At 39.0% G+C, this 14,044-nt stretch overlaps 1 protein-coding gene across 1 annotated transcript in view; it reads left to right on the top strand.

Moving 5' to 3' along the window:
- LOC139669559 (voltage-dependent L-type calcium channel subunit alpha-1C) overlaps window positions 1-14,044 on the top strand; it is a 412,800-nt gene that overhangs the window by 212,672 nt on the left and 186,084 nt on the right. Inside the window, exon 4 of the mRNA XM_071550062.1 lies at window positions 738-877. Coding sequence (XP_071406163.1) covers window positions 738-877 — 140 coding nt within the window. The remainder of the gene's footprint in view (window positions 1-737; window positions 878-14,044) is intronic.

Consider the following 14,044-nt stretch of genomic DNA (forward strand, 5'->3'; position numbering starts at 1 on the left):
TAAATCAAGTTCTTATTAACAGATAAGTTGAGCCTTCAGCTTTTTCACAGAAGAACATTGTCTTTTCTGCCTTGCTTTGCCTTTTTAAATGCATTTTGAGTGAGACATCTCCTTAAAGCTACTACTCCTACTAGCCAAGATAAAACATTAAGGCTGACATAATAGAACATTCCAATAATAACACTCCTCTAGTTTTGCACTTTGCCTAGCCAGTGCATCAGGGGATTTAAAAATGGATACTCAAGCAGACAATGTGAACGTACTCCCTTACCCAAAAATTTGCACCTTGAAGGATCTCTGAGTTTTACACCACGTTCTACCCGCAGTGACCTTGGTGCATCTTAATTCCTTGTAAAATGGGTGACAGATAATTAACAATTGGATGGATTATGGGTGATGATTCTTTGTCCCAAGGTGGACTGTTGGTTAATAGAGATAGCCAAGTATTGGTAGCCAATATTTGGCTGCAAGGAGCCATGGGGCTGAAGGAGGATCATGGCATGTTTACGTCTGCTCCAGAACCAAGTGTTTTGGAAATGGTATAGACATCACCAATAGGCTGTTGCATATGGGAAGAGTCTGTCTTTTCTCTACCATATGTGAATGTCGACTGAGATGTGTGACACTCTTCACAGGTCTGTGAGATACTTTGGGTGATATGATGATGATGATCTCTGTTCCTGTTTAGCCCAAGCCTTGCTGTCTGCCTACAGATTGTTTCCTCTTTCTTTTTGCAGGCTTTTTAGTGCAATTTTAGAACAAGCAACCAAAGCAGATGGGGGGAATTCAATAGGAGGAAAAGGTGCCGGATTTGATGTTAAAGCACTGCGGGCTTTCCGAGTATTACGTCCATTACGGCTCGTGTCTGGAGTTCCTAGTAAGTAACAACATTGGTTTTCTTTTCAGTATCTCTGTGGTGTGGCATGGGGCAGGAGCAATTTGTGTAACAATTGTGATGCTGGAGAATGATGCAGATTACTTTTGGTCTGGGGGGGAAGCTTTTGTTAAATTAATGTGTTCATGATAAATATGATATTAACTGAATGATGACCAAACCAGAGCTGAAGGGGAATGGAAGTCTCATGGCCTGTCAATCTGATTGTGCAGCCTTTGTAAACAGTGAAAGTGGAAGATCCAAGATTTCTGTGACTTCAAGGAAAAGATCCTTTAAATAATTGTGAAGTCATAGCACATTGTTGGTATTATAAATTCTTGACCTTGCTGGAAATGCTGTATTGTTGATTTTGGAGGGAGAAGACCTTTTACGTTAAAATTGCATTTTCTGCTTTGCATGTGATATTCAGATCAGGAGCACTGGGAACAATTTAGAAGCGACAGGACAGAGGGCAATGACACAGTCATGTTTTCTGTTAGTCTTGTTTGCTTAAATGACTTTTAATGCCCCTGAGAAAGTCCCCAAGTAGCCTTTGGTAGTCTATCATCCATTTTGTTATTTACAACAAAGATATGAGTAACTAAGTCTGGTAATTCCATTATGGAGATGTAATATGGACGTGTCAGTGTGGGAAGATTATATCATTTGGCTTGAGAGTTTGTTATAGGTGCAACCTGTTTGAATTCTGGAGAGAGGGTTAGTTGCAAACTGTCATTGCTTTCCATGTTTATAGCAAAGAGAGATGTAGTTAGTTGAAAAGGAGTTAATCTCCAGATTATCTGTAAGAGAGCACTTGTTTTTTGGTGGGGTTTATTGTTTTTTGTTTTGTTTTTTAGGAACTTGCTAGTTTGATAACCTAAAGTACTTCTCAGTCATTCAAAACCTCGAGTGGAGTTACCATAATCTGTGACATCAACTTAAAAGTCGTGATCTGTTTCTTAGGAAGAGAAGTGTGAGGTTCTTGTTCTTTGGCTTGTTTTCTGACCCACTAGGTTATATTACAATCATGGTCACAGGCTTTTCTCCACAGCCAGAAAGGGTAGAAACTTTTTTATTGAAAGCTGATGATCTGTGTGAGAGGAGCTGAAGAACTGCTAAAAGCATAAAATACTGAGGCAATTGACAGCACTGCTGTTTGGTCTCACAAAAAGCCATGCTTGTTAGTCTGTCTGTTAAGGCCTCAGGCTATGCTTGTTAGTCTGTCTGTAAGGCCTCAGCTTGTGCTCAGCTTGGGGTTACTTTGGGCGTCAGGGGGTCAGTAGAAAAACAAAGAAGTAAATGTTGTCCATTAGGCAACTAAGAACCTTCCTCTGTCATATAGGGCTGGCATCCACTCTTCATGACACCTCTGCTAGGCATTGCTGCACTGGGTAATTCATTCAGGCAGTCACGTACCATGCACTACCTCCAGTCCATGCAAAACACAGCTCTGCTTTTGGCCAGATTTGTCTCTTGAAGCCTATTCTGTCTGTGGTCGTCAGTCTGCCCTGGAGCCCACCTAATTCCTGGCTGTTAGTTTAGGTTTTGTTCTTTCCTAGTCCTTCTCTGATCTAAGCCTTTTGGTGCTTTCTAGTTGCATCCCACTGTATGGTAAGGGAAAGGTACTCAAATTTAAACATCTCTGAAGAGGAGTGTTCTGGGTGAGGTGCTGCTGATGCTGGAACAGGTTCTGGGAATTGTTCTGATTTAGGCTGGGCTTATCTGTGCTTGTAGTTCTTGCCTTTTGGAGCACAACCTCTGTTTCCCAAGACAAAGGGAAGTTTTATTACTACTGTTCTGGTCTCTTGGCTGGTGCTCTTCGAGGGCTAGAGCAAACCAAGGGAACTAAATCTGACACTAGTAATGTACATATGCATATATGATATTGATCCCAGTGTAGACTACCTAATAATCCATTTGTGGGTTTTCTCATCAAGAGAATTATTTAACTTGCACCAGAACAGAGCCAGGGAGCCTGGTGCAGGCTAACAAATATTTGGTCTAGACAACAAAATGCTAGTACAGTGTGAAGCAGGCAAACCATCAACATGACCTGGCAGACATCCTCTATTAGTCTTTATGGTTCAGACTAGAGACATATTAATTGAAAAAGGCTTCCTTGAGACTGGTGTGGCTTTAAAAAGCCTGCTGAGGTCTGTAGCTAATACAGCCTCAATCTTCACTGGGCATTTTTTAATTGCACAAATGCTTGTTGATTAGCCTAGAATAGATGTTATCACATCCATATGTATTAGAGTGTAACTTTTCTCGTGAGGCCTTTTAGATAAGGTTGCCTAAGTTAACCATAAATAGCACATTACAGGATTATGTTCTTACATAAGTTTAGTGCAGAGGTTTAGAAGTCAAATCTCTGGGTCCCGTTCAAGTTCTGTCCCTGAGGCATCATAAACACCAGTGGGGGAGTTACCATTATTGCACTTGCAGTGTTCTGCCATCCATAAAGAAATGCTTTTTGCTTCCCTCCCCTGCCAAAATGCAGTGCCCTTTTCCCCTGTGAGGAAACAACCTGCACAGAGTTGTCCTAAAATTGCATCAATGTAACATGCACTGCAATTTCTTCTCACTTATCAGCCTCTGTAAGTGTATAGAAGCAGCATCTCCTTAGTAAGAGTTGATCCTCTGGGTCACTGGCACTGGCCTTCTGCATGGAAATTCCAACATCTGCTGCTTGGCTTGAAGTCCAGATCTAACCACCACTGTTTGGAAGGAAGTGTGTAAAGCACAATGATTCTTATAAATCAGATTTTTGAAACGCATGGTGAATTTTTGCATGCAAATCTTAAATTCATCAGGATTGGTGTTGGGAAATAGGTTGTCTGAGGTGGAATGATTGGCTTGCAGCATGGAATAATTTTTTTCTGAGTCACAAGGAGTTTGTGCTGATCTTTTTTTTCTCTGGCTCAATCCATAGGAAATAATGTAATTTAAGAGTGACATCTTTTGTATTCAGGTTTGTGCATTTAAAGACCTGTCTCAGAATATAGAGAGTTTCCACATAAGTATGATTTGAAGGGGAAAAAAAACATATTAATTGACCTCTGAAGTAAGTCACTAGTGTCTGCATTTTGCAGATCAGGAGACTGAAGCAAAAGTTCAAGATTTAACAGTGCCAAAAGTGGTTTCTAATTCTTTATGCTTCATATTGTCTACCAATGCTAGATGCATAGGTCAGCACAACTACCTGAAAGCTTCAGGTAGATGGATAGAGGAAGTTAACCTCAGTGCTCAGAATCCCTTTTCTGCAAGCCCTGTGCATGCTTAGTTCCTGGGATTTGGCTGTCTCTTACCAGTAAGTGTCTCAGGAAAGGAATCAGGGACTGTCCAGCGCAGTAAGTGGTTCATGTGCAAGGAAAGCAGACAAGCAAAGGTACCTTTGACAATCTTTGTTAGGCTTGAACTGTCTGAGGTCTCAAATTATTTCACTGCTTCCTAAAATCAAAAGGGTTTGGGGTCATGAATTAAACAAAGCCTGAAGACTACATCTGGATGACTGTCGTGGGCACATCAATATTTCATAACCCTTAAGAGAACAGATGATACTTTCATGCTTTGTGGTTATATGGACATTCACAAGACCACTTGCCATAAGGAAGAGGATGGATGCTTTGTTTAAAAGATAAGGCAGATATTTTTACCCACATCAGAAAACGTAATTGTAGCATCATAGGAGAAGCCTTCAAAGGCACTGAATTGAATGTGTTTGGGTACAACTTTGGAAAATAGTGTTAAGTATTTACACATTTCCAAGCAGTGCAAAAGGGATTGATTTGGTTTGGAGTTGGGGTTTCTGTGGGTTTGATTTTTTTTTAAGTATTTTGAGTTCTTTTTAGGAATTGTTTTTTTTTTATTAGTGAGAAGTACAGGTTTTTGTGACTATGTGAGTTGCATGGCAGAGCAGTAGATTAGAAACTTCCCACAGCTCTTGTCCCATGCTGGCAGTTTCTTTGTGAACAAAATAAAGTGTAAGAGCTAATTAAGCAAACTTTTTTTTTCCCCCTGATCTATATTAATATCATACTTCTTCTGGGCAAATGATCCAGACTCAGTCTGTTTAGCCTGGCTTAATGTGTAAGTGAGCGGTGAATATTTTCAAAAGCATAGGGATGATTTAGGTTTCACACTGGTGGGTCAGTTTTGAAAATTAGCCATAAGCACTTTATATTATTAATACACAGGCTCAATTTCCCTGCTCAACTATTCTGTCACTGTCATGCTAACAGAGTTCTTGTAGTGCACACTTTACTTCAGTTGCTGGTGTACCAAAACAGTTTCCTTATAAAAAAAAACTTCAAACATGCATTAGCGCACCTCTCTTAATTTGTGGCACTAAGATCAATATATTGGTTTGAGAAAGGAGGGAGAAGGAAAAAACTGTCTTGATGGACATAAGTAGATAAGTGCTAAATCAGCACATCTACCAAAATCACTTTAGTGTCTTGGAAGCTGTTATGCAGCATCTCCTTTGGCAGGAGTGTAAAGCACGGTAAAGCTTTCTAGGGACAGAATCAAGTCAACAATTTTGTACTAAGAGTTTTCTGATATTTACTCTTCCCTCTCAATTTTATGTTACCACATGTTTTAAAACTTGCTTTAAAAATTTTGTGCTTGAGGAGAGCAAAATGAAGCATCCAGTTCTTCAATGAAGAAGCATAATCCAATTAAAAAAGAAAATCTCTCCTGAATATTGGAAAGGGCAATCAATTACTCCTACGCATGCTGGCTCATGCCCTTTTAACTTATTAAATTCCATTTCTATCACCTTTAGTCGTGCGGTTCAATTATACCACCTCATACATTCTGTTCATCCTCTTTATCTTGTACTTTGTCTTAATGTAAGTACATTGTTGCCACTGCTTATTGTCCATCTGATGTTTGCCACACTTGATTGCTTCTGCGCAGTTTGGAAGCCATATAATTTGAGTAGATGTTGTGCTTCATATTTGTATTTTCAATGAGCTCCTCTGCTGGCAACATAGATTTATGTAGGCAGAAGACCAGTTATGCCTACCAAAGGTAGAAAGTTGACTGTTCCACCAGAACAAAACCTTGCCGTCAGTTTTCTTTTATTTTTAAAGCACAAAATGCGAAGCCAGTGCTGTGTTCAAGCTTCACTGGAGTCTTGTAGCAGGAGAGTTATTCAAAGGCTCTCTAGCACCAGTACTTACATGGTCTGCTGGAGATGCAACAATTGCATAACTGGAAAAGAGATGGTATGAGCAAAAGGACCTCAGCCAAACCCTCCTCCCAACAATGCAATGTCTTTCTGTCAGTGAAACAACAGCAGTATCTGGCTGAGTAGATTTTTTAGTTAAAATTAAATCAGACCAGAATTTTCCTGTGTAAATGCCTAGAAATGACAACCTTTACCTATATTTAAATAATTAAGTAGAGTGACTAATTTTTTGGAATGATGCTTCTGTTGAAGTCCATGATTACTCTGAGTTCATGAGAAAATTGGGCATCTTCAGACAAGGTGAATGAAAAATTTAGACATTTTTAGAGTTTGGTCTGTCTCATTACAATTATTTCTCATTTAGCCTGAAATACTCTTCCTATTAAAATTTATGATTCTTTCCTCAGTCCCAAAAGTGTTCTCTACCCCATATTCATTGCACTGTTTTCTCATTACCACAGTCATCTTCCATTCTTAACCCAAACTCTCTGGCATTAATCAAATTGTTTCTTTGAATGTTGTAATTGGTAGGAAAGTATCCTGCCTTTACTTGCAGTGTCCTGATACATCTGAACCATTCAGGACTATATATATGATGCCACATTCACCAATTGCAGCAACAGAGATGAGAAGAAAAAAAACCCTGAAGGCTCTACAGGGAGAGTAATGCACAAGGAAAGTGTTGCCCGTTTGAGAGATGCTGGATTGGCAAAATGATTAGTTTTTTGTTGTTCATTTGCCATATTATTGCATGTAGATGAAACAAGGAAGTCCCAGGGTTGATAGTGCTGGATTTATTTCTGTCTAGTTTTTTCCTGTTTGGACACTGCCTGAGTACATTATGCATGTTAAGTTGTGGTCAGATTTTTTTGTGGAGAAGTAAGAGCAAAAGGTTTTAAAATGCTTACAAGAAGTTTAGGCTATAGAGTCTGCATTTTTCAACGGTGACTGTTCTTAACACTAAGATTGGCAATATTTTTCCCCTGTTTTTAAGGAATATTATCTAATAATTTGAAATCATAGGGGAATTCCGTCTGTAGTATCTCATAATTCAGAGATACCCCACTGTGAAAAAAAGTTTTGGAGGAACTTCAGTAGAGAAATACAGAGTAATTTACAGAGTTAAAGACAGTAAGACCATGTCAGACTCACCATAGTGATCCTCCTAATGCAAAACTAAGCAACTCCTCTGTCTCATCTTTGTCTCCAGGACTCTCAATTTCCTCTTGTGTGATTTATTTTAAAAGGGGGGGTTAATGCTTATTGCCTATCAGAAGACCTCTTCGTGCTGTGAGCTAGAAACTGGTACTATACCAAAGTCTTAGTCTTCTGCTGCAGCTGATTTGGAGGTGGTATACTTAACCAGGGAGGGGACAGATAGAACGTTTTCTCTCTTGTAAACCTGAATTATTCTAGAAGGCAAATTGAACTCGGGTGTGATTGAAACATCCTCTGAGCGCCTCCAGTTGATGTGTGCAGAAAGCTGGGCCAGTAAAGAAGGGTCAAGCACCATGCAGAGAGCCAAGTTCCTGCTGCAGGCACTCTGCTCCTGGACCCTTACATTTTACCTCTCCTGTGTAAAGAAGGGAGATTGAAATGGTGATTTCTGACTACTCTCAAATGTCCTTTCCCCGGGAAAATACACTGTTCCCATTTATAGCACAATATTAACTTGGGTGCGCCAAACCAGCTACTTGTAGGGTGAGGACAGGACCTTGAGCAACTCGACGTTCTGGGCTCTCCCTGTCTCAATATGCAGTGGGGCATTTGCCTTATTCCATGGCCAGCATGTGACTGTGTGGCCTGTGACTGCCCTCCTGCTTGGGCCACAGTGCTTTCCCAGCCACTGAGACAGCACAGCTCAGCCTATTGCAATGATTCCATTCTGCAGCTGTGCAATTACCTGGTTTGCATTTGGGATGTTTGGGGGTTGGTTTTGGTTTTTTTGTTGCCCAGTCGAGCTTTTCAACTGTATTTTCTCATTGCTTTCCATGCCATGAGAGAGGGTTAACAACACTTCACATAGTTGAGGAAATAATGTCATTGAGGTAATAAACACAGAGAACTCAAGAAATCCAAAATGACATCTCTTTTGATAACCATGTATTTTTGGAATATGGCAAAGAAATGCAAGCCATTGACTGTTTCTGTATGTTGAATAGCATATATTAAGTCTTAGGTTTTAGGGAAATGCTGACTGGCAGCCAACAAGTCGATTTTTTTTCACAATTTGTATGTTTCTAGTAAAGTGTAGTTGACAGTCATGTGTTTTGCACAGGGTTTGCATTTATTCACTGTCACTGGTGGAGCAAGGGGCTTAAATTTATGCTCCTGATGCCTGTGAGGTTACAAGATGAACTGCATACCAGTGGAGAATTCTGGCTTGCCTTCAGTGTGAGGAGATAAGAGAAGTAGCCTGATCAAAGCTTCCCAAGTGTGAAAGGTTTGTGTGTAGGGATGAAACAATGCAGTAAACTGGAGGAGACAACCAGCTACCACCAAACCTATGAGAGTAAAGGTCCTTGACAACAGAGAAAAGTGCTGCAAATATGTTTAGGCAAAATTTGGCTTCCAAATATTAGTTCTTCCTTAAATGTTGTTACACTAAATAATGTCAAATTTTGCCAAGTCCAGTTCCTTTCTTTTCTCTTAAGCTCTAGAAGCATGGAAGAAGCATGGAGAAGCTCTAGGAAACATGCTTTAAAGCACATTTCTGATGTTCTCCTTCACTCTTGAACAAGACTCCTCAGCTGTCTGCACCATCTCTCCAGCACATACAGCATCGTGAGAGGACAAGTTGCACCACCTTTCCCATGTCCTTGCTTAGCTGTTTTTAATCTCAAGTGGCCAATTTGTTTTGCTTTCATTATAAATGGGAAGGGAGTGGATTAAAAAGGATAGAACAGTCTGAACCAAATGTCCTCATTGTTTGTTTCTTCATAGTTAACTTAAAACTCTACACATGCTTGCAAGTCCTTTATTTACTTAGGTTACCAGTGCTCAAGGGAGTAATTTGATCCTGGCATAGCATCTCCCATAGGTGAAGATCATTCCTGTGTGCAGGAATTACACCATCAGGACCTAAGGTCATGCTTCCTTGGGATCTACAACCTGCAGAATGATGGAATTTATGGCAGAAGAAGTTACCTCAATGTAGCAAAAAGAGGTTTATCTTAGTAAAGAGGATTACTCACAGAGGCACATCATAGCTGTAATAAAGGTTTCACTCATATTTAAGGAATGCCAATGAAAACAGGGAAATATTTATTTGATCTTGGCTATGTAGCTCTTTTAAAAATAACACTAACTACGAATGTATCCAGTAACTGTGTAAGCCTTTATCCCACCAGTTACTGTGCATGCTGGCATGATTATTCAGCATGTCTTCACAACCAAAGAATCCCAATATCATAAAGTGAGACCACATCAGTGTGCAGGCAGTGCCTTCCAAATGAAGAGAACAAAGCCTATGCTGACATCAAAGAGCAGACATGGAGATAATAATAAAAAAAAATCTAGCCTGGCTTAATAAGACATTTTTCAGAAGTGTTCTGTGTGGATCAGACTTTCTTTCTCATACCTTTCTTCCATTCTTCAAGCAATGCTCAGAGTTCTTATTCAGACAACTGGGTGAAGGGCACTGCTCTCAGAGAGAACCCCTGCCACCAACATGCTTGTCCTAAAGCATCTGAAAATCTAAGAATGCCATCTGCTGCCTCCTAAGAATAGTTTCTGTTGTTGTTTAGATATGCTTTTGTCTGGGCCATAAAGGAGCAGAAGTATCCATACAGATTGTAGCTAACTGGTATCAGCAGGAGTGTGTTGCTCACTTGTAATTGCTGGCTGTTGCTGTCACCATGATGAGAAAGGGAAAATATTGCTATTCCAACTCAAAATATTTAAGGGGATGATCTCCTTTGGTTTTTTTCTTACATTGTCTACCAGATGACATCTCTACTGCATCGATGTCATCCCAAGCTTGGACCAAATGCATGCTTTGACTCCAATAGGCTGAATTTTGCATTGCTTATGAATTTGATCCTGTAAGCAATGATTTCAAGTCCTTTTTTCATTTTCTCTGAAATGACTGTATGGCTATTAATGTGTTACTGACCCGTTGGGAGTTTTTAGCATTCTCTTTCTGTCCTCTCTCACAGATGTGACTGACCCACACTGGTAGCAGTGCTCTCAGAAGTGAGACACAAGAGAGTTCATAGGGTTTGCTCAGGACACAAGGTGGTACATGGCTGTTCCATGGCTTGAATTAGTTTGGTTTGTCCTGGCCTTCCAAAAGCATTGTTAGATGTGTGTGTCATTGTTGTGATTTTCACAAAGAATTATCAAAATATCAGCAAAGCACAGAGCAGCAGACCAGTCAGATAGTTCTCTCAACCAGTGAATGCATTTTAAGTCTCCAAATAAATTATCTTTTTTTCAGTGATGATCTGAATTTATAATAATATGGCATCTTGTACATGTGCTATAGTAGGAAAAAAACCAAAGCACACTGAATTGAGAGGAAGCATATATGAGGAAATAATATTTTAAAATTTCACTGGCTACATAAATCTATTGGAGACCTCTTCAGTGTGGGTTTCTCCAAAATCAACTGCTGCCTGCTGAGTGATGTCCGCTTGGTATTGTTGTGCTAGTTGAGAACATGGGGAGACTGGCTGGTAGCAATAACCAATAAACTTTTCTATGCTTAAGATGTTCACTGATGGAACAAATAATTTGCTGTTCTCATCATGGGGAAGTATGCACCAGAGGCAAGTGACAGCCCAGGCTCTTAAAATTTTATCAGTTTCCTTTCTGCCAGGGACAAGGGAAGGAGATCAGACAATCTTTCTTAATCTTTCTTTTTTTTTTTTCCCAGAAGCAAATCCAATTTCTGTTGAACACATGTAACAATAACCTATCCCACATGTGTTTTGCCCTTTGTTTCAACTTTTTTTTTTTAAGTTGTCTGGGTAGCTTTGCCTCTTACTGTTTTCAGTTTTGGATTATCTTCTGCCGGTTTGCCTCACCACATCAACCACGATTCAGAAAACATCTGCTAAGCCTCTGCAAAGAATCTTTTTTCAATTGCAGTACTGCTAAAGCTGCTCAACATTTTCACATCAGAAACATTTTTGACAGAAAGTAGCTCATGGGATAAAAGAAATCGAAGAAATTATAAAAATTCTATTTTTGACTCTTTTTTTCCATAGAACTTACAAAATTTTGTTTTCTTTAGCAGTGGAAAGAGCTATAGAAATTCAGTTTCATTACTGGCTTAGAAGACCTCCTCTCTAAACTTTCTTCAAGCATCTCAGCTTTCAAACTGATAATATTCTTGCAGAGGGCCCCCTTTTTGAAGGCAGTGGAACATGCTGGTTGTGAGAACTGGGACATATCAAATATTATATATCTCAGAAGTATAATCTCTTGGGGGTATTTATTTTCTATTACTGTTAACACATTAAAATGGCAGCCTGGCTGAGATTTTTGTCTTGTTTTGCATTGGCTGTTGGGTGTGGTGATTTTTATTTTCTTTTTCTGCAATAACTGCTTTTTCTTGTCATTCAGCATGTTGCTGCAATTGGCATTTTCTCATAGGCTGTTGCTGTGCATTGTTTTTTTATACATGTTGGAAGTTACTAAAAGATAAAGTCCCTTTTAATCTGGTTTGGTGTCTTGGTCAGAAGTCAAACCAGTATGTCCATATATCTATATACACAGGTTCTGTTGTTTAGTATAAACAGCACCAAATAAAAGAATTTAGGGTTGAGTCTCACCCTTGCCCTCAATATCAGTGAAAATTTAAACTCAAGCTTTTGCTCACCTTTTGTTTTTCACATTCCAGTGCTGAGTTCATTGTTTCATTTTACTTGGAGGGAGCCGAATTAGTCTCAGGTTTGTATCTGTAGATTTCTGTATCTGAAAAGAACTTAATTTAGCTCTTCAGATTGCAGCAGAACTGCCTTATGAGTCCCTTTTGACAGTTTATTATATGTAAAAGGAAATTAAAAATAAATACATGTTTAGTTTCAGTGTGTTCTAGCAATACATACACAATCTGTAGAAAAATCTTTTGAACTGTGCAAGTTGTAAAGAAAGTAACGAAGTAAATATCAATAAAGATCCATTATTCCTTCTGGCAAATACATATTTGTGAAAACTGCAACCATTAATTTTTCTGTCCAAACATGCTGGAGCATCTATCTAGTGAGCTCAAGGAGATTTTGCTTATTTTGTCAGAAAGCAATTTTTCCTCTGAAGCATTTTATTATCTGATGTGTTCAAGAAGAGTTTGAAGTCTAATCAGGTTTATAAAAATCAAAAGCAACAGTCTTACTAGTATATGGAAAAGAAAGCAAGCTGGAGTTTGAGGCATTCTGAAATGGGACTGATTAACCACTGACTTGGTGAGTCCCTAAATCGACTCTCTGTTTTTAAAACTCAGAGTTGCCCAGATTTGCCTGGCCGTATCTTTTCAAGGATTGTGGCCTTGTACCCTGTGTTTTATATTAACAGCATTTTCAGTGATTTAAAAAGAGAAAACAGAAACCCAAAAAGTGTAAATCAAGAGAGTAACACAGCAGTGATCACACTCTGTGTGGTTTGCATAAATTCCTTCATTACCTGATTGAGTAACTTTCTGTTTGTAGATTCTCAAAATACTCCTGAAAACCCTGTATGAAAGTGTTTTGCAAATATTATGCTGTGTCAGTCCCATCTATGCCCATTAAACGCTACGCCAAATTAAGAGGTAGGATGAGTTTTCTCCTCCAGGGCTTTATAGACTGCCTGTCATAAACAAAGCTTCATTTCCACATAGCTATCTAAAGAGAAAGTTTTAGGATTTATCCAATTCTATCTAATTTTGTTGTAATTCTTCTATCATGAGAAGTTAAAACTCAATGTACTCGTAGTATTGCAGTTATTATGTGTGGGAGTGTTTAACTTGCAAGAAGATCAATTTCTGTTGTCAATGGATTTTTCTCTCTGTAGTGTAAGACAATAATATTATCATCCCTGGATGCACTTTTACATTTGCAGAATCCCTTTAAAAATTTGTTACCTTGTAAGCTTTTACCTTTTATAAACCTGTTCACAAGTGATGAGTTAAAAAAAAGAGCATCCAGAGAAGGACCTCAAGCAATTAAAATATAATACAGAAGGGACAAGAATGTCCATGTACCTGAAGAATTATGAGAGTAAATATTAAAAGATTTTGAAAACTTTACAAAGACATTTGTAACCCAACAGTTCTTGATCCTCTGTTCAAACAATTGAGACCCAAGTGCTCTGAGCCCATTTCTCTTACCATGGTGCCTTTGCACTTACAGGTGTCAATAGTTCCTTGTTTTCAAAATTATGTCCCTAGGACATAGTAATGTGTGTAGTCATTTCTCAGAACTGTTTACAAACAGCATTTGACATCCTGAAACAAAGCTTTTTCATCCTTATGTCAGTTCAGATGCTATTTAAATATCAGTTTCAGGGGATTTTTTATGTTCTGTTGACCAGATTAAACCCAGTACAGCATCTTGACTTATTCCTATACAAGTTTTCTGATTGAATCCAGTGGCACAGGACTAGACCAAAATTTCCTGCTGCACTGGAGCTTAAAAGACTGTTCTGTCACAGCTGTACTTGAACAAGAAGAAATTTAAAAAGTGGAAATGTAATGGATCATTTTGCAGAGGACTGATTCAGTCTTCAGGCCAGACTGTCTTTGGGTTTGCATAGCTCTGTAGGAAAAGGAGTGAAGGAAAGTTCTTCCTGTTTGTCAACCTTCACAGTGATTAAGTATAAATAAAACCTTTCCAGTGGGCCCAAGAAGAGTTTTGTCAGTTCATGATTCCCCTGTCAGCAGAAAATCAAAGCTATTTCCTGGGAAAGGGTGACAGCTGGTCCTTGATGGCCTGGGAACTGCCAGGGCTCCTGCATGCCTTTTATCTGCCTTACCTTCAACCAATCTTTACAAGTCC

This window comes from Pithys albifrons, chromosome 3 (assembly GCF_047495875.1).
Source record: "Pithys albifrons albifrons isolate INPA30051 chromosome 3, PitAlb_v1, whole genome shotgun sequence".
Classification (NCBI taxonomy): Eukaryota; Metazoa; Chordata; class Aves; order Passeriformes; family Thamnophilidae; genus Pithys; species Pithys albifrons.